The following is a 20,436-nucleotide window of genomic DNA, read 5'->3' as shown; positions in this document are numbered from 1 at the left end:
ATTAACTATTGAGGACACATCATTCAAGACTGAGTGGGAATTTGACATATCATGGACTCGGCAAACGTCACTGTCCACTGGGAGATTTCTATCTACTACTTACTACTGCACTGTTCTTGTTTTCTCTCCCCTTTCAAATTATTTGCAACAAGCCACCAGAGTAAGAATATTTATTTTGGTTCAATAGGAATTAATCAAAGAGTAGGTTTCGTGCGACGTGGCTAAGTATGGACGGAAAAGATCTGACCACCTGAGTATAATTCAAGAAATAAAAAGAAAGATCTGACTATCTGAGCAGGCAAACTCAACGCACAGACCAAATAAATATATTTGCTTTGAAACTAATTTTGACAACAGGTACTAGTACTACTTTTGACAATTTTAACAGGTACTAGCAATTAGAAGCTTTACTCATTTAATATTGCTAGCATGTCCAAGCTAGCTATTAACAAGACAAAAAATAGGTTTGCTGCCTGGCGAATATCAAATAATAATTACCTAGAATTGAGAAACCAAGGCAATCATTACAAGTATCACTCAAAGAAATCAAGTTCATGTACTTATTAGTATATTGGTATTTACCAATCAGTTGCATTGCTTTAACCTGCTCCACTATGAAAACTCTCTATAAAAGATGGACACAAAATCCACTAGGTTTTTACAACTACACTGCTTAAAATCGCAACAGGAATTGAAACTATGCTTTACTAACTTAATTTAGCCTTTCAGGAGAAAAAAGTACATTTATTTAGATAATGTTACCAGCAGAAAAATCGCCTACTTTCCTCTTCTAAGATGATCCTAATAGCAAAAACCCAAAACAGATAAATTCTGTTACATGCTAGTAACTGGCATTTTTTACACTGCGAATTAAATGTACTATTGCTACCAATATGCATATCATGTATATCAACATGGATGAACTTCTTGACCTTGAAAGGCACAACCTCTTCAATAAATAAAATCTGAAACAACGATAAAGCTAGCTAGAATATTTCAAGAGATCATTTTCAAGAATTCAGTAGATCCGAATTTATTTCTTACTGAAAATGTACTGTTTACAAATTAGGCCTGCACGAGTTAGTCTGCAATGGATTAGTTTCTTCCCAAAAAAAGTGAGTGAAATCAGTTGAAAAAGAAAAGAAGGGACAACGACATGAGTTAAGGCAATGGTGTAAGAAAGCATGTTTAATAAATGAGAATTACACATGAACAACAAACGGAGAATATCCACTAAGAATGGCATAATCCTCACAGCCACTTTCCTCAAGTTTGTAAGACCTGAAGCAACACAAATCATAAGATGAAGGTTAAGTATGTCTACTCAGATATGTTTCTCACCAGTAAATCAGCTAATATCTACTTGTCAACTTGAAACAAAATTTGCTCCTTGAGGGCAGTTACTCTGACAAATCTTAACAACCTCTATTGTGAGAACGAGGATAATCAGAAGGTAGCAAGAGCAAATAATATGATGAAGATAATTTAGACTTCGTAACAAAGATTCCAACGGTTACCTGAGAAAGATTTACACAATGGAAGATCAGATAGTAACAAGAGTTGCTATAGCAAATTGACAAATAAAATGCAAGTACCAGCTGCCAGGACATATCATTAAGCATATATTTAGTTGTGAAAACTACCTATATCATTAAGCCAGCTTACAGACAATAATATGGAATGTAATTGACAGAAAACTGGAAGACAGCTTCATAAGTGATAAATAGCCTAGACCATATACTGATGAAACCCTGTAAAGGATTGATTCTTGCATATTTTAGAAGTTATTGCTTCAAAAGTTTGGTTGCACGATATAATGCTCAGCAGAAAAGCCTATATGATATTTGAAAAGGAAAGAGTGGCCAATGTACATGCAAGCGACTGCATTACAAGACAGTGACTCATGTCTAATATGCATATATACACACACAACCACCACACACATAAAGACATGAACACATTACACATGCATATCCATGCGCATATGAATTCTTGTGCACAGATGCATTGCATGCAAATACATGCACACTTGCACTCCCACTCACATAAATTGATATTCTTCTAAAGAAAGGAGATTTCCCTGAAAGAATGGCCATTTGGTCTAAAATCTGCTGATCCTATCAATGATACAGAGACAAAGTAAAGCAAAAAACTTATTAAGATAATGGTGATTGGTCTTAATAGCATTTCTGCTCACAGCAATCCTCAATGTAATTGGCATAATAATCAAGTTGCTAAAGGGTGGAAACGTGCAAATGACCATGAGAGACACAAGAGGTTATGTAGTTGGTGTTCTTGAATAAGAAAGCATAAGACAAAAGCAAATGAATCACTGTAAAGTGTAAAGCATAAAAATATATTTTATATTGTAAGATAAAATGTAATCATAAGAGGAAAGCAAATGAATCAATGTAAAGTGTAAAGCATAAAATTATTTTTATATTGTAAGAAACAATGTAATCATAAGAGGAAAGTGAATGAATCACTGTAAAGTGTAAAGCATAAAAATATCTTTTACATTGTAAGAAACAATATCGAAACTCAAGTGAGAAAATACATCAAAAAAGTAGCTGATGAGTGACACCAAAGCTAGATCTGGATAATGGACAACAGAGAAAAGAAAAGGATGATTCTGCTAAGGTTAAGATAATGTTTGATGGCAGTTAACATGATTAAATGAAGCTTAGTCATTCCATTAGCTAACCTGATGGATCAAATCCTGATGTACATTAGTTTAACAAGGGAATTAGTGGTTGCATTTAGGTACTAGGTGGGTTCCTAAGAGGCATTCAGAGGCAAGGCAGTTGGAATGAATCATCGACACTTCACTATTCTGTTGTGTCCATTATTGATATACCAAGAGACAAATCATACAGACTTCACAGCACATGCAGATACATGGATGTTCCTTTCAAGTATGAATTATAATGCTTCCCCAAATAGGAGAGTGATAACAATCAAAATGTTGTCTCCTTGGCTGCTTTGGTGAGAGAGGTTATGATGTTCATTAGTAATAAGTAACCCTTGAAGATAAGTTAAATTGAAGAGATATTACTATATCTTTATCTTCAGTGACATACAACCATTATTTTTGCAGTAAATTTTGATAAGAGAGGATGACTAGATTGAGTTCCTTAAAAAGACAACCCTAAACATTTGGGATCCATGAAATGCAGCACATACAAGATCTCAAACCAGAAATGTAAATATGAGAGAACTCAGAGAAGTAATTAACAAACTCCTTAGTTTGCAGTACTTAGTCAATGATCATATTGAAGCATGAACACTCTGTAGGCAAGTGGTCAACTACATTTATGCTCTTCGAATTTCTCAGAAAAAAAAAAGAAACTAAATTCTGTTGCCACAAGAAACTTATGCACTTAATACAAGATTGTCAAACTGCTGAAGTGTTTGTCTGCCTTTCATGTAACGAAAGCCGGTAAACTTAAGGTTGTAGAAGAAGAAACAAAATGGAAAAACATTTAAAGCAAGTGAAGGGCAATTGCTAATAATTAGTTCTAACATTAATTCCAGCTTACAGTGGGTAGCAGAAACTACAAAACCTATTTGGATTAAAAGAACAGGGAGGAGAAATTTGCTTTAATAAGTCATGGTCAAGACTTATGATAACTAGATGTTGATACTAACCTCCTCTTAGACCAGGCAATCAGTAGCTTCTGCTGCTTTTGCAACATTATTGCACTGAAGATCGCAAGATATAGATTGCACACGACTATTTGTTCGAGGTGAACATTAGATATGCCTCAGTCAACACTAATAAGTATCACATGCAGCTTTATTCCAATAATTTAGAATTGTTTCAGGTCTTCATGGGGAGCACATTCAAGTCTAGGAAAGCCTGTGTCAGCACTGAAATCTCATTTGGCTAGTGCTTCTTGAGGACTAATAGTACACTGCCCATATCTGTCATTATTATCAATCTGAGAGGAGCAGTGAAATGAACCATCAATCCTTTCAGGATAATTATAGCACAAAGCCCTTTGTTCCATACCTATATTGAGTTCTTCAGACCAACCATCTGGAAACAAATATATCAAACTCAGAAGACAGGCACCACAACCACCAAATTCTTTGGGTGGACAAAAGATGTTTTCACTGTTCTTAGCTTTCCATTCAGGTAACATCAGTGAAGGAGACAAAAATGAATTATCAGGAACCAGTGCAGTCGAAAGTTTCTGTCTCATCCTGTTAAGTACAGTACCAGCATGTTTATAGGGTTTTTTCTCATCACAGTGTTTGGAACTTTTTATGTCAACCTTATCAAGCATGTTTCCTCCACGTATTCTCTGACAACAGCTTAAGCAAAGCTTATAAGAGCATTTTGAGCAGCTTCTCAGAAAATCGAGAACCACTTTCTTGCAATAATTGCTGTTTCCAAATAGAGTTTGGTAAAGCACAATCAGAAGCCAGGATATGAGTTTATTAAGTGACACAAAATTTTGCCATATGCAAACATTTTTGGAGATAATCAACAGATCAACTAAGAAAAAACAAATATTATTAGAATACAAGAAAAATCTTAATGAAAAGTCAGGTGGTTATTATAACTTGCTGAGCTGTTTCTTATGATTGTCAGTGTTCAAACACTGGTAAGAAATACAAAGGATAAATAAAGTAACAACAGCCAAGCAACTTATTGCTAAAGGGTTTAACTTTAGTTCATAACATGTTGGCACTAATTATCAGAGTTTACCAGTAAAGTAGCTCTCTCCGGCCATTTTCTGCCACTTTAACACGAACACCAGATAATTTTGTTCCTAAAATAGAAAAACATTTAGCTAAAAGATTGATAAAAGGGGATGAATGCTCAATTAGCATATAAACCTTGTCTTTTTGCTTCTATTTCCAGTTCATCAATCTGTTCCTGGTTGATCTTCTTCAGTACTGGTAGCAGCTGATAGAAGAAATAATCGGCATATTTGATTCTGATAAGCTTAGCTTGACTATTTTCTACTTCCTGAAGATTAAACAAAAGTAGATGAACATAAATTTGCAGATACAACCAAGAAAAGATATTTTGAAGCAGATGGAGGACATTCTTATTTGCGATGGAAAGACCTAATAATAAGCCCACCTTACACACAGCATCCTTTTCTTCACTCAGCAGGCATGTTTTACACTTGCAACAGCCACGACAAGCTGGACAAAGCATCTTTATTTCCATTTTAGACATGTCAGAATACCTAAATCATATTAAAAGTTAGAAACAGTGACCTAGAAAAGAATACTTATTTCACCTTAACTCGTTAAGCATGGATATAAATCTAAATCTCACGAACTCAATTAAAAGAGGATAATTAATATATGAAGTTGCAATATACTAAAGGACGAGGCATCACTTGGTGTAACAGAAAGGCTTTCCTCTTGCATCTTAGGTCATGGATTTAAGTCTAGAAACGGCCTCAAAAAATGAGTGAGGTTGGAAACATTTTCCATCTCAGACAACATATATTTTTCCATCCTAGACCACATGTAGGAGGGCATCCTGTGCACTGGGATGCCAATTATACTGAAAAAATGGGTTATAATAAGTAAATAGAGAAGATGACTTAAAGTTGTGATAAGAGTAGACAATTCTTAGTAGGATTACTTAAGTATATTTAGGTAGTACAAGTACTTGTAGGGAGCTTCACTTAGACTAATTAAAATAAATAAATACAAAAAAGATTGATAAAAAAATAGAGATTCTGGATCCGAAAGTTCTAAGCAATATCAAATTTGATGTTATAACTCTTAAGATACACTCTGGTTTGTAACAGTCCTAATTGACTCCAAGAAACTTAATATGGGAACGAATAGTGAAGATCGAACCATTCTGGCGAAGCATGATTTAAAGTTATGATAAGTGTTGTGACCTTGGCACATTACTTCAGAATATATTCAAGGAGGTAAATGTGTCTAGAGTATTGAACTTACAGACTAGTTAAAAACAAGAAACAACAAGCACAGATTGGATGAAGGAATTGAGACACGAGATCAGAATTCAGAAGTCCAAGAGTGCTTTTAAGGATCTAAAAATGCAAGCAACCATTACCATCATCACTTAAGCCATTTCCCACCAACTTGCGCAAACTCCAGCAGATTGAAGTTCTTAAGATGTGAAACTGACACGAGAGATAATAATTTAAGCCCATGCAATCCAGGGGCAGCTTTGAATTTCTCTTCACATTTTAAAGAGTTGAGACCAGAAGAGAAGAAGATACAAATCATTGTAGGGAAATTAGCCCACTTCTATCATTCTATGTAAGAGCATACTAGAACAGACTCAAAGTGTCTCACACCCTCATTATGGGTAGAAGAGAAAAAAGGGAAAACAAAAGGATTCATGAGTTTTACCCCTATGGAACTTGCTGGAGTCTCTTGTATCTTTAACCATTGTGCTGTTTTACCCTGCAGGTCCAGATAACATATACTATCCAAAATCTACCAATGCTGATCTTTTTCTCAAGGATATGAAATGTAGAGCCAAAGGGAGAAATCATAAGACAGCGTATTTGAACTTCCTAAGCAAGTGAAAATCATTCCAAAAATCCCATCTTGATAAATATTGCTATAACCCTCAAGCAAGAAAAATCCAACATCTAGCACTGTGAGTATTCGCATTCAAAAAAGTGCAAATGAAACGGGTCGTTTAAAGGAAAACCTACCATTTCTTGATGCACTTGGAGCAGAAGCTCTCCTTCCGGCAACTCGAACATAGAACAATGCGCCCTGTCTTACTCTCCCCACACCTATGGCAAGTCCTCTTCCCCGCTCCTCTACCACGAGGAAACTTCTATTCCAACGGAAAAGGGAACAAATTTAGCAAACATTTACCAAAGGAACTCACAGATTTACTAATACACGAAGTAACAGGGAGAGAAAAGTTTGAAACCGTGATTGTTCCAACTGGTAATGGCTCTACATTCTTGGATCGAATGCACCTTCTTAAGACCGGCTCAAACCCTAGCTTCCGGTCCAGAGGCGAAACAGAACCGGCTTCTTGAATCGGATCGCTTCTCGCCTTAGCCGGCGAGGAGATGGTCATCATCCCGTTCGGAAGCTCTCGCGTCATCCCGGCCGCCGCTGATGTCATCTTCCTCTCTTTTTCCCCTCTCTTTTCCGCTGCTGTCTCCTCCTTTCTCCGCCGCTTCCTCACCGTTGGATCGACCGACGATTTGACCTTGACCTGGTTGAGGCGAGCCCTCTCGTAGTGGTACTCACAGAAGCTAACCCCAGGCATGGATCGCTCCGAGCACCGCCATTTCCGGCCGTCAGCCCTCCGGCACCGGAGGTGGTCCGGAACCGGTGACTTCTTCACCCGCCGGATCTTCGCCGGCGTCATCAGTTCTTCCTCCTTCTGAGTCTTCTCCCTCCTTCGCCGCTTCGCCGGCGGCTGCGGTGGGGGAGGTGGAGGCGGTGTCGGCGGAGGAGATTTGATCTTTGCTTGGTTCCGCTGGAGGAGGTGTAAGTGGTGTTGGCAGAAGGTGAACCCTGGCATGGCGCGGTCGGAACACCGCCATCGCCGGCCGTCGGTCCTCCGGCACCGGACCTCGTCGGGCGCGCACTCGCCGGAGAGCCGCCGTCGCGGCATTACTTTCTCCCGAACCACTCTAGTCTAGAGAGAGAGAGAGAGAGAGAGAGAGAGAGAGAGAGAGAGAGGGGGGGGAAGGAAAGGGGAGGGGAGGAGAGGGGAGGGTGTGATTGTGTGAAAGTGGGAAGAGACGAAATAAAGGTATTCCCAAATATTTTGGTAGAGAGAGAGAGAGAGAGGGATAGTAGTTTGGTGAGGGTGGTGATATTTTCCTTAACTATCCCTATTAAAAAAATAAAAATAAAAAACAAAACCATCCCTGGTAATGGGGTCCATTGGCATTAACATCCATATTCCAGTTTCGCAATTTAATTGCGGTGGATATCCAGATCCACTAACCCGCTATAACCATACAGGTGGGACCCAATTCTTCTTTTAAGGTCATTTTATATTTATAATTAATTGAATCCATCTATGTAGTAACTGTATATTAAAAACTTAATATCAGGGCATTTTTAAGGCATTAAAGTAAAAAAAAGAATATATATATATATATTCTTATGATAAATTGTGAATAATAATAAAATACAATAAATATGTTTAGACGCATAGAGAGGCTAACTGTTCAAGCCCAAGCCAAACACTTTTCAAATTAAATTTCAATAATATAATAAAATAATATAGATGTCTTTAATTAAGAATATTTTATAAAAACTACAATAAAGATAAATTCTCATTTTTATTTAAATTATTTCAATTTTAATAATATCTATGCAAAAGATAAAAGAGTTTCAAAAAAATATAGATATAAAAACTTTTTAAAGAGCATACATGTAAATATAAAATTTGACCACCTTTGTCTCATTTCGTAGGGGTCATAAGAGCATATTTAAAAGCAATATTAAATTTTCATCAAAGAAAAATGCAAAAGTAATACTACATTATGCTATGTGGTATCAGATAAGTAAATAAATTAATCATACTGCAATAGAAAACGTAGAGCTTTGTTTAGTAGCTTAATTAGCACGCACTAATAAGTAATGAGTAGTAGAGATCACCTATGTTTCCTCGTCCTATCCACTATTGCCACATCATCGTATGTCTCATGTATCATCAGTTTTTATCTTGCCACGTCAGCAAATAAAAATCTAGATGAATCACAAATTAAAATATTAATTTAATCAGTTATTTTTAAAATAATAAAGCTTATAACCTGCTCTTCTAGGAAAGGAGACGAATAATTTTCAGTTAGATAATTAGTTTTTAAATAGATACTTTAAACAAATTATGAAATTCTTTTGGAGATAATTAATAAAAAATATTTAGAGTGAAAAAAAATAAATATTATATGTGTTAAATACATATAAATTTAGTAAAATTAATCTCTATAAATAATATAGAACACATCATTAGCAATAATATCAATATTTACTATTTAAATAAGTAAATTATAAATTATTTTAAAATATGCGGATAAACTGATATCCGATATCTGTATCTATATCTGAAAAATTATATCTGATCAATTTTTGTATCAATATTCGAGTTTTTCTACCCATAACTGATATCCGCTGTTAATCCATGTTTTACCTATACCTACAAAGAGTGTATACATTAGGTATAGTTATATTATGTATTTATTTTGCTCATCTTATGATTTAGGAATATTTGCATATAACATCATTCCTTTTAACGTAATTGCAGTTTACACCCTTATATTTTTATTATTTATAAATCGAGCCCTATGATTTAGTAATTATGCGTAAAAAAACACCCTGAGTTAGATTTGGACTAACAGCGTGAGAATATTCCTTTAAGTGTAGATATTTTATTTCTAAGATGACTAAATTTCCTTATTTTTAAAATAACTAAAATGCCCTTAGTATGACTTAGTTGAGGATATTTTCTTAAGTTTCTTAGTATAGTTAACTTAACTCAGAGGTTTAGTTAAGTTTAACTAAGTGATCTAACGGTAGGATATTTTCTATATATATTTGCTAAATCATGGCACTCTATTTATAAATAGTGAAAATATAAGGTGTAAACCATAATTTAAAAAAAAAAATACGGTGTTATATGCAAATTTCCCTATAATTTATGTTTTTTTTATTTACATTCACTATCTTGTGATTTTTAGGTTGCTAAGAGATCTTATCATAAAAAAAATATATGGTGTTATTACTCTTATCATAAGATTTCTTGAGGAGTGCATTGTTTTCAAGATTGGCTGCAAAAATATCGACAAGTGTGTCCCTTTAATATCTAACCTATTTAAAATGTTTTTAAAGTTTGGAAATTTTATTAACAGTACCCACCATGAGTTACTTTTAACTAAACAAGACCCAATAAAATAAATAGAGAATTTCTACTTCCGAAACTAAAAGATTAAAAGAATCCAAAATATAGTTTAATTCATCTATACTGTAATTAGGAATGCTAACTTTAAAGTATTTTCGAGGCATTAAAGTAAATATAAATATCCATATGGTAAAGTATAAATAATAATAATAATAATACATAGTGTGTTTATAAAACATAGTTGGACTGTTTGGTTGAGAGTATAGATGCAATATCTAATCTAAAATTATTATTTTTTATGGTGCATTAAATTTGAAAATTAATATTTTGAAAAGTTAATTAGACTCAGATGTAGTCTTTTGGTATCTACTTGGATCAAATGGATACAAAAAGACTATATCTATCCATCCCAATTTAACTCGTTTTTCTTCTCATTTCTTTTCTATAATTTTTATTTAACACTATGGTATTATTTTGAGTAACTATATTAAATAAATTACTAAATACCCTGACCGCCCTCTCCCATCATTTTTATCCTTCCACCATCTTCTTTTATCTTCTCTAACCACCTCTTGTCATCATCATTGCCATCACCTTCCCTTGTCTCCCCCTTCCTCTTCTTCCTCCTCCTCCTCCTTGTCTTCTTCCTCTTCCTACTCGTCCTCCTCTTCTACCTATCCTTACTCCGACTAGTGGTTCATCAAAAAAGATAAAACGAGCTGAGCATCTCAAATGCCTCCAATTTGAGAATCAGAAACTTCAGCTTGGGCGTGATAATGTGATGAGAATGATGGAGAAAAATGGGAAGGAAAAGGCGAAGGAGACATGGGTAATTAAATTTTTTTATAAATTATTTAGTATATTATAATAAAATATTTCTTTGCCAGTGTCGTTCAAGTTAACCTAGGGTGTTAAATAAAAATTATATAAAAAAATAAGAGTCAGATTATAAAATCTTTAAAGACAAGGTGCGAATCACGAAATAGGTAGAACATAATGTGTGATTTATAAAATTCTCTATAAAATATAACTAATAAAATATGTGTTTAACAAATAAGGCATTATGAAATACAACCAACTTATTTAACTAGATATATCTAGAGAAGCATGCATATCTTAATACACATGTATTTCTAGATACAAGAAGCTAAACAATATTATGTTTTTGCTAAATTTTCCCAATAGTCTGATTAGGATACGCTCTTTCTTCTAAAACATTTTATAGGTCGGGTTGCGGGTGAGCATAATGGTTGAGCTTTCGGGTCAAGCTAGGTAGCCAAAGGGATGCCCGTATCACTTGTTACTAAATCGGGCTTGCTTACCCATTCATTTTGAGCAAGTTTGGGCCTTACTTTGAGCCTTTTGCATTAAAAAAACAAAAATAGGAACCTGGTCAAATATATTCTTTTTAATATAATAATAATAATAATAATAATAATAATAATAATAATAATAATAATACAAAGAAGGTGGAGTTTGACTAATTTTATCCTCATTTGGTACTAGGGTCAAAACCATCTCTCAAAGAAATATTAAAATATACTGTGCGACATCAATCAAGTAAATAAATTAATTATAATACCAAACAAAAAAATAGAGCATCGTTAACTAGCTTTAGCTACTTACCCACTATAAACAACTTATTATATATGTCATAATTGATTGAGATCACCCATATCTCCTCGTTCTATCCAATGTTCACCACTTTATCATATGTCTCATCTATACATTATAATATCATTTAAAAAAAATTATTTTTAGTGAAAGTGTTTTTATATTCCTAATAGATTATATACATATTATAGTTAATTTGTATATATTTTTTCGGCACAAAGTGGCTAGAGTTGCATTAGTGCTTTCTTGTGGACTAAAACAATGCCGTTATCCTCAGAAAGCTTTTCTAGTCTGTGCCTCCATTGACAACTATGGAAAGAAGGAATGATGTCTGTTTTAATAGCAGGAAGGTCTAATGGTTTAAAAACTATCACTTTGGAGAATGTTTGGGTCGAGAGACAAGACTGCTTTGGTGATTATTAATCTATAGATTTCAGTCCTTGAAAAACAAAGAAGTGCATTAAGTTTGAGAGACAAAATAGAATAATTCAAGAATTAGCACGTAAAAAAAAGAAGGAAAAAGAGAGGAGATTCCCCAATAATTACTGGCCCATTAATGGGATAAGCAATCCTCCAACCAAGTTGGGCTAATAAATTTGGCGTTTCTCTCGTGAATCGGATCGGGCGCCGCTATCAAAAGATCGCCTCTTTCGTCTTTCCAGTGCTCTACTCTTTATTGGTTCTTTGACCTGCAACCTTCGCCACCCAATACTTTCTATTTAAATGCCTCCGTTTTCTCATCCCCAAATCCTAATTCAAAAGGCATCGCCTTTTTAATCTCATCATCGGTCAGAGAAAAGAAAAAGAGAATTAAGGATTAAAGAAAGATTCCTGAATCCCACATCATTCATTGCAACCCCCACGGAATCTTCACCTCCCCTCCTTTCCATACGATCCAAAAGTATGCTCCTCCTTTTCCACTAGCGAAAGCTTTGGCTTTTCCCACTTGGGTCTTTCGATTTTGTCCTTTTGGAACGGGTTGGGTTCTTAGTGTTCTTCGTGCTATCTCGCGGTGGTCGAGGTTGAGATATATTGGCTCTTCTCTGTGAGTATCCCCTCTGTTCTTGGTAGACTCTGTTCTGTGGGTAAAGATTGTTTCTTTTTTGTCGCTGTTTTGGTGAATTCATGCTTCTTGTGAAGTAAGACATCATTAGACGTAGTGATGCGTTTGAAAAGATAAAAATGCTCTCTCTTTTTTTTTTTTTTCTTTTTCTTTGGTTCTGTATTTTGAATCATTGTCAGAAGGCTATCAGGTTGTTCGTGATATTGATTGGCGACGTAAGGGAAGATCAAAACAAATTTGCTTTTGCTTTTTTACTTGCTGTGGTTCCCTCTCTGGTCCATCGATTATCTTCATGGGTTTTCAATTCCAGTTTCAGCGAGAGTAGAAGTCATTATACCCATTTTAAGTCCTGGTCTTAGGCTACTTAAAGAAGATTTAGATGGGTCCTAGGTTATTTTTCCATTTTGTGATCTGCGAAATCTTCACTATTCTTTCTTTCATGATAAACAACCTTTGATTGCCGAACCTGGCTCTTGCTTTCTCAATCGTTGAGAAAGGGAAGACTAACCAGACAGAGAAGGGTCGGGCACTTGAAATGAATAGGTGTCCAGATTTTTTATGCTTCAGATTTTATTCATCTGACCATATAGGATTTGTTTCAGAGTTCCGTGATTAAAATGTTTCCTTTCCTTTTTCTCTATAAGTTATATACTATCAGATGTTACCGAGCTCGTTAGAATTGCAGTATGTTATCTTTGAGATAACAAAGTCTGTTTTGGAGGGTGAGTCGTGGATGAAATTGTTGATCTATCCAATGTCACAACTCAGAAGTTGGTTGGCTGATGGTGTCTATTATTCCATTTTAATTATACTCACAAACTATGCATTGTTATTTTATTCTACTTCAGGTTTGTTTTTTGACAAAATGTTCTGATTACTTCAGGTTTGTTAAGGCGAACTAGTGATGAGTTACCAGTTAGACACTGGGGAAGTAGTTCGACATGAGGTTTTAATCTATCTGTTCGCCAACATATGTAGTTAATTCATTATTTTATGCAGTTCCTCTTAGAAATTACCATCTGTTTTATGCAATTAAACAGGGGAAGTTCTTTGCGATGATCGTCTGCTGGCTTCTAGGAAATGGATGCCTTTTCTCATGGAATAGCATGTTAACCATTGAAGATTATTATGTCTACCTGTTCCCTGTATGTGCTTGGTTACCATCTTTTTACTCACTTTGCAGAATTATCATTATTTGACTATATTTTAATCGCTTTTCTCCATACAAGTTCTTCTGATATGTGCTAGCTGCAGCAGAAAGTTTTCATTTTTATCTTCCCCTAAAACATTGAGACAATGAGTTTTCCGCTGATGAGGCTTTTTTATTCTGTCATGGACTGTTGTAGGTTTTTCTTTTCCAACTAGTATCAGGCTTCCTCCCATTGGGAAAAAGTTATTTTCAGGGATAAAGAACTGTATATATGTCCAAGAAATGTTTTGACAAAATATTGTCTCCTCTAATTGGACTTTGACATATTCATTTCTGAAACTGTTTTCACTTTGACTAATGACAACCTGAATGCTCTATCCCCATAGGTATTATGTTAAGACTCAAGAATATCTGAATGCTAGATGCCACGGCTGATAACTTCCATATTTTGTTAGGTGCTTTTTGGAAACTGGGATACTATCCTTTTTTTTTTTTAAACTTTAGATGATTATATTACTGTGGATTTGATGCATCGAGTAGTTTTTAAATATTTTATATCCATTTCCTGTTGTTGTGAAATCACATTTAGTATTGGGTTTGCCTATCACTTCTTCCACATTAAACCCTCAAAGCTGCAATCTACCTATTTGGCATTTAGTTAATCTACTGTGCTTGGGGCTACTTTTGGTCCTCTTCAAATGACATTACATAGTCACATGTAGAAATTTCTAAGTTTGCTAACTAAAGCATTTTGGATGATAGTCAAATAGTGCATTACTAAGTCTGCTTCCTTGATAATTGTCAATATTGGAAGTTTTTCATCTTAACTTACCTAGGTTCATGGAGCTAATAATAAGATAACGATAAAATATTCTAGAGAGATTTCCTTTTTGCCTATATTTTCTGGAATATACATTTGTCTATGTACAAAGTTAGTAGTGCCTTGAATTGCAAAGAAATATGAAGAATCATGTCTTGTGGATTAAATCATATGATTTTGAAACTTGTTAATTCATAACAATTAGTTATCTGTTACTGCAATCTATATTTAGTTTCTGATTCAAATGCATTTTAGTTTATATGTTTCTCAGTCCTCTCAGCGGTCATCCTCTAGGATTAATTGCTATTTTGAGTTTGTTATGTACAAATACTGGGAACTCTAATTGACAATACAGGTTGCTATCTAGGTGACCAACTCTTTAATCAATAATCAGACATAGAGGTTGTCACCTATCTCAGCTAGCATATGAATATGTCCGACTGAAATCACATCATTTAAAAATTGTCCTTATGAAGTAGAGCTACTGTTAATTTTCTTATACAGCCATTGATAAACAAATAGCCGATGTTCTTAATGCAGGACTGCCCAACTAAAGTATTTACTTTTGTTTGTCAACCTTTTTCCCTCGGATATAAATGTGTTTAAGTGAAATTACTTCTATTCAAAGCAGAAATTGTTTTTATGAAATAGAGTATAGCTACCATTAATTATCTTATGCAACCTTTAATGAATAAATTGGTGATGTTTCTTCTTACTGCAGAAGTACCACCCAACTAGAGTACTTACTCTTGTATATCAACCTTTTGCCCTTGGAACTATTGCTATATTAGCATATCGTGAAGCAAAGATTAACACTAGAGTCCGCAACCTAACTGGCTACACTCTCTTCTTCTTAGCCTCATTGGCATTAATAATTGTAAGTGTAATTTTCCTCCTTATGACTTGTTCTGAATTTTCCTAATCTCTTTAAATACCTTAACAAATTTAATTAAATCAATCAAGTCCGTGCTGTGGCTATATTGCAGTTGGATGTCGCTACTTCTGGAAGAGGAGGAATTGGAGTCTTTGTTGGTGTATGCATCGTCAGCGGGGCATTTGGAATAGCTGATGCTCATGTTCAAGGGGGCATGGTTGGTGATCTCTCCTTAATGTGTCCAGAGTTTATTCAGGTACTTTTTTGGTGGTCTACTAATCTTTTACTTTTTATTTTATTAGTTTTCTGCATCTGTAAGCTAACCCTTTTTGGTTTAGCCTGGCAGTACCTTTAGTAGTAATTTTGCTTTTGTCCTCCGTTTTTTCTTGTCTATCTGCAGTCCTTCTTGGCTGGCTTAGCTGCATCAGGTGCACTCACCTCTGCTTTGAGGTTGATTACAAAAGCAGCTTTTGAGAATTCCCAAGATGGTCTGCGCAAGGGAGCCAGTATGTGAAACATATTATGCTAATATACACATAGGTTATATATTTGTTGATTACCTTACTATATGCTTGATACTTAAGAAATGAAATAAAATCTTCTGTGGTGTCATATCGACTATTACTATGTCACGAAATGTATGTTGATTGGATTACAATATTCAAATGTGTTCATATCTTCATCTAACTTTCTGTTATGGTAATAAGATTTAGCAAATTTTTTAGAATCATTTTGAACTCTGTAGTAAGTCACTTTGCATTACTTCCTGCAGTGATGTTCTTTTCAATATCATCATTTTTTGAGCTGCTATGCGTTCTTCTATATGCACTCATCTTCCCCAAGCTACCAATTGTCAAATACTACCGCTCAAAAGCCGCTTCTGAAGGATCTATGACAGTTGCTGCTGACCTTGCTGCAGGCGGCATCCAAAGAAGTCAAGATGGAGTCAGTTTCTCCCTGATGGTTGTGCAGTTTTTATAAACAGTGTTTTTTTTTTAGAATTGGTTCCTAATTTTTTTTTCTAAATAGTACAGGCTGAGGAGGATCCAAAACTTCCAGAACGTTTAACCAACAAACAATTGTTTTTAGAGAACATAGACTATGCGATTGATGTGTTTCTGATATATATTTTAACACTATCTATTTTCCCTGGATTTTTGTCTGAAGATACGGGGTCCCACAGCTTGGGCTCATGGTTAGCTCTCATTTCTTGCATTCCTCATTTTATCAACATGATTTAGTTTCTGATAATCGATAGGGAATGTATTGTTTAAACATAATGATAGATCTTGCTGATGTCTTGGTGTGCAGATTGATAAATGATCTTGTTGTATCTCACTGCACAGATGATCGTTATTGTTGAATTCATTAGTAACTCATAATTGCATTGAAGCTTCTGGGTGTATAATATAGCATTACTATAATTCTGCACTGTCTTTCGCTTAATTAATCTTACATGAATAATATGGTAGAAGGAGCTATACTATTTCAAAACTATTGATGTTCTATGTTCTGGATTTTGTGTGCCATTCAGGTACGCGCTTGTCTTGATTGCGATGTATAATGTGTGGGATCTCATTGGGAGATATATACCTCTCATAGAACGGCTCAAGTTGACATCTCGAAAGGGCCTCATGGTTGTGACCCTTTCACGTTTCTTGCTCATTCCAGCATTCTATTTCACCGCTAAATACGGAGACCAGGGATGGATGATTATGTTGACATCAATCCTAGGATTGAGCAATGGTTATCTTACTGTCTGCATTCTTACTGCAGCACCAAAAGGATACAAGGTAAGTGACTATCTTGATCATTTAAATTTCACAGGCCACCTTTACAGTCTGAAATCTGAACAATGAATTGTGTTTGCTTGTTTCAGGGACCTGAGCAAAATGCTCTAGGAAATTTGCTTGTGATGTGCCTTTTAGCAGGTATATTCTCAGGCGTCACGCTTGATTGGCTGTGGCTGATCGGCAAAGGCTGGTGATGCTGAATGAGTAGCCATTCTTCGAGACCATTTGCGAATTTTGTTTAGATTTTCTCTTCGCAGGTAAATTGTGCTTATGTTATTGTGTTGCCTAGTTCTTCTTGATCCTTAACTCTTCTTCTGATACAATTTGATAGAAAGTATCAAATCTACGCTCGCTGAACAGCAGCATTATTTGCTGGAATAACAGAGCTGTAACCTTGTGAAGTGTTGTCAATAGTTCAAGTCTGAATAATTGAAGTTGAGCAAATTCAAGTTTCAACAAAATATTTATGTCAATGAATTAGTATTTCATCTCTCTCATGAAACTTTTCTTTTCTTTTTCTTCTCAAATCTGCATAACAATGGATGTCTGAAGTTACTTATTAGCATCATTTTTTTAATTAGTGGTGTAACCACTGTAATAGAATAAAAGGCCCGAATTATACCTGTTTTTTTACGGAGACCTTCCAAACTTTTTTAGGTTACAATGTTACCCATAAATTTTGGGGTTAAGTAAAACAGGTAAAGCCAGGGACGAAAAAATACATAATGATCAACTATATCTATAAGTAATATATCACAATATTATTAATTTTTAAAAATGAATTAAAATATTAAATATTTTATCATCTTCTCTCTCCGTGCTCTTTTTTCTTTCTCTCTCTTTACTTAAAGACGTTAAAAGTTTTCTAATATTTAGAGATGAACATTATAATCTAAAAATATTTAGGGGGTTTTCATAAAAATCGGGTATCATTCAGGAGTGTGAGTGTAATTAACCATTGAATAAAATAAAGAAAAAGCTATAAAAAGTACCCTATATTTTATTTTTATTATTATTTCCTCCCTGCTATATATATATATATATATATTATCCTTTGACCGCTGTGTTTTGCGTAAACTACCTCCAAAACACTTTATTGTTAGATATATTAAGATAACTATATATCTGAAATGAATGTAATACTATTGAATAAGTTAAAAAAATAAATGGAGAATTAGATTTTAGTCAAACAAGGGAGGTAATTTTAGGTTTTACTTATTTATTATTTTTAAAAATAATAGAAATATTTTCTATTCGGTTAACTTAACTGCTGTTGGAGTAGTAAATTTAATTGCAGGATCTGACTGTAGAATATATACGATAATAAAACCAAAAGACATAGTATTTTTTATTAAATTTCTCCAAGTTAAATTATGCTACATGAACCTACTTTTTTCTTTTTTGTGGAGAAATATGCGACATGAAATAACTAACAAATAATAACTATAATCTCATATAAAAAATTAACTATCGCATTATTTTGTTGTAGTTTTCTCAAACAAGCTACAGGCACGTCAGAACGCACGATAATTTCACAGGCGAGGTAGGCCCCACAACCACGCACACAGATTGCCGTCCATCTCTCGCGACAGCTGGACCTCTTCCTACCCACTTGCGACCTTGTTGTCAAATAGAAGGGTCCCCTTTTAACTATTTAAAATTATCAAATAGGTCCTTCTATTTGATAAGTTTTACATTCCTAGCAGGGAAATAAACTCTATTCCAGGAAGTCAGAATGTGGAACTCAAAATTGAATTAATTTGTACTTTAACTTAATTTAAGCCATTACTGCATCCTATTAAATTATCTATAGATATTGGGATTAGTATTTAATAATTTTTTTTTATATTATAATACTATGTTCATATAGTTTAAGCTCATTATTACAAAAATTATAATCTTATCTCCATGTCACAATGTCCCACGCATGACAGAAGCAGCTTTTGTATCCTTCAATCATTATCAAATAGATTAATAATTCCTATTTGTTTTAGATGATAAGCTATTTCTCACCAACTTGATCATATCATCGTCCAATCATCATACATGGCATGTATGCCACGCTATGTTACTACCATTCATTATCTTTTAAGTTATTTACTGATATACCCCTACGTCATTCTTATAATATTCGCAAATCTTCGTTCGCGCGTGAGTATTGTCCGAAGAAGGATATCTATTATCTTTAGGGAGATTTGCAATTAACACACTATTTTATTTTTTCTCAATTTATGAAAAGAGGAAGGTTCTATTTGTAAATAGAGAAAATTCAGGGTCTGAGTCGAAAATTTCTCTTACCAACCCCACCCCCCTTAACATCCGCATGTTCGTAATATCTCTCTCTCTCTCTCTCTCTCTCTCTCTCTCTCTCATCATTCCACAGAGCCCACAGGCCACAGGGGGTATCCTCTGGAATCCCCTCCTCCGCCTCGGTGCGATGACCACTGCCTCCGCCGCGCACGTGCGCCTCATGTGCAGCTTTGGCGGCCGCATCGTGCCGCGTCCTCACGACCGCCAGCTTCGCTACGTCGGCGGGGAGACCCGCATCGTCTCCGTCCCCCGAGACGTCTCCTTCTCCTCCCTCCTCTCTCTTCTTGCGCGGCTCTCCCCGACACTATTCAACTCCCCCAACGCTCCCCCAGCGCTCAAGTACCAGCTCCCCCACGAGGACCTCGACGCCCTCATCTCCCTCACCTCCGATGACGACGTCGAGATCATGATGGAGGAGCTCGATCGCCTTTCATCCTCCTCCTCCTCCACCACCATCACCAGATCCCCCCGCCTCCGCCTCTTCCTCTTCTCCCCCGCCGCCGCTCCCTTCGCCCGCGACGGCGACCAGTGGTTCCTCGATGCCCTTAATGGCACCGGATCCATCGATCGCGGCCGATCCGAGGCCTCCTCCGTCGTCTCCTCCGAGGTCCCCGACTACCTCTTCGGCCTTGACGCCGTCTCCGACGACCGCACCTCGCAGCCGGCGCACGATAGCGCGGACCGCATGGACCTGAACCGGCTCGATCTCCCCGTCGAGCGAATCGGACCGGGTTATGTTGCGGATGATCCGAACCCGGTTTACTACGTGGCCCAGCCGGTCCCGGTTTACTACGTACCGGCTCCGGTCCAATACTTGCAGCCCTATGGAGGAAGCCACGTGCCGGTCGGACTTGGCGGCCCCGTCTACGAGCCACCGGTAGGTGGAGGTGCAATGAGGGATCCGGGCTCTGCGTACGTATACCCGGCGGGTGGCGGCGGGGAGTACGTTTGGGCGGGGGAGGGAGTCACCGGCAATGACC

At 35.9% G+C, this 20,436-nt stretch overlaps 2 protein-coding genes across 7 annotated transcripts; one reads left to right on the top strand and one right to left on the bottom strand.

The window, feature by feature from the left end:
* Positions 1-1,007: 1,007 nt before the first annotated feature.
* On the bottom strand, positions 1,008-7,794 carry LOC140796169 (E3 ubiquitin-protein ligase JMJ24-like). 4 transcript variants are annotated; one of them, XM_073149074.1, is made up of 8 exons: positions 6,896-7,777; positions 6,669-6,796; positions 5,096-5,204; positions 4,846-4,978; positions 4,715-4,778; positions 3,649-4,389; positions 1,424-1,517; positions 1,008-1,281 (listed from the first exon to the last, which is right to left on the bottom strand). In XM_073149074.1, the coding sequence occupies exons 1-6, from the start codon at positions 7,592-7,594 to the stop codon at positions 3,879-3,881; spliced, it is 1,644 nt and encodes a 547-aa protein (XP_073005175.1). In that variant the 5' UTR covers positions 7,595-7,777; the 3' UTR covers positions 1,008-1,281; positions 1,424-1,517; positions 3,649-3,878. The 4 variants fall into 4 exon arrangements, with proteins under 4 accessions (XP_073005175.1, XP_073005178.1, XP_073005174.1 ...); XM_073149077.1 differs by having other exon boundaries at positions 1,008-1,517; positions 6,669-6,793; positions 6,896-7,794; XM_073149073.1 differs by having other exon boundaries at positions 1,008-1,517.
* Positions 7,795-12,068: 4,274 nt separating this feature from the next.
* On the top strand, positions 12,069-17,648 carry LOC140795891 (equilibrative nucleotide transporter 3-like). 3 transcript variants are annotated; one of them, XM_073148689.1, is made up of 10 exons: positions 12,069-12,491; positions 13,393-13,455; positions 13,550-13,654; positions 15,201-15,356; positions 15,466-15,609; positions 15,754-15,859; positions 16,126-16,298; positions 16,388-16,548; positions 16,888-17,146; positions 17,233-17,648. In XM_073148689.1, exons 2-10 carry the CDS (start codon positions 13,414-13,416, stop codon positions 17,338-17,340), a joined length of 1,254 nt encoding a protein of 417 aa, XP_073004790.1. In that variant the 5' UTR covers positions 12,069-12,491; positions 13,393-13,413; the 3' UTR covers positions 17,341-17,648. The 3 variants fall into 3 exon arrangements, with proteins under 3 accessions (XP_073004790.1, XP_073004788.1, XP_073004789.1); XM_073148687.1 differs by having other exon boundaries at positions 12,197-12,491; positions 16,126-16,316; XM_073148688.1 differs by lacking the exon at positions 12,069-12,491 and adding an exon at positions 12,528-12,585 and having other exon boundaries at positions 16,126-16,316.
* Positions 17,649-20,436: the final 2,788 nt, after the last annotated feature.

This window comes from Typha latifolia, chromosome 10 (assembly GCF_019914945.1).
Source record: "Typha latifolia isolate L0001 chromosome 10, TyphaL0001v2, whole genome shotgun sequence".
NCBI classification, from domain to species: Eukaryota; Viridiplantae; Streptophyta; class Magnoliopsida; order Poales; family Typhaceae; genus Typha; species Typha latifolia.
This window is presented reverse-complemented; position numbering and strand designations above follow the sequence as displayed.

Excerpts from the sequence above, each read along its gene's own strand:
- LOC140796169 (XM_073149073.1), bottom strand. The coding sequence starts at position 7,594 with ATGCCGCGACGGCGGCTCTCCGGCGAGTGCGCGCCCGACGAGGTCCGG. Across the intron at positions 4,979-5,095 it reads AAAAGGATGCTGTGTGTAAG|GAAGTAGAAAATAGTCAAGC; the intron begins GTGGGCTTATTA and ends TTTAATCTTCAG. Across the intron at positions 4,390-4,714 it reads CGGAGAGAGCTACTTTACTG|CAATTATTGCAAGAAAGTGG; the intron begins GTAAACTCTGAT and ends ATTTGGAAACAG.
- LOC140795891 (XM_073148687.1), top strand. The coding sequence starts at position 13,414 with ATGAGTTACCAGTTAGACACTGGGGAAGTAGTTCGACATGAG. Across the intron at positions 13,655-15,200 it reads ATTATGTCTACCTGTTCCCT|AAGTACCACCCAACTAGAGT; the intron begins GTATGTGCTTGG and ends TTCTTACTGCAG. Across the intron at positions 16,549-16,887 it reads TCCCACAGCTTGGGCTCATG|GTACGCGCTTGTCTTGATTG; the intron begins GTTAGCTCTCAT and ends TGTGCCATTCAG.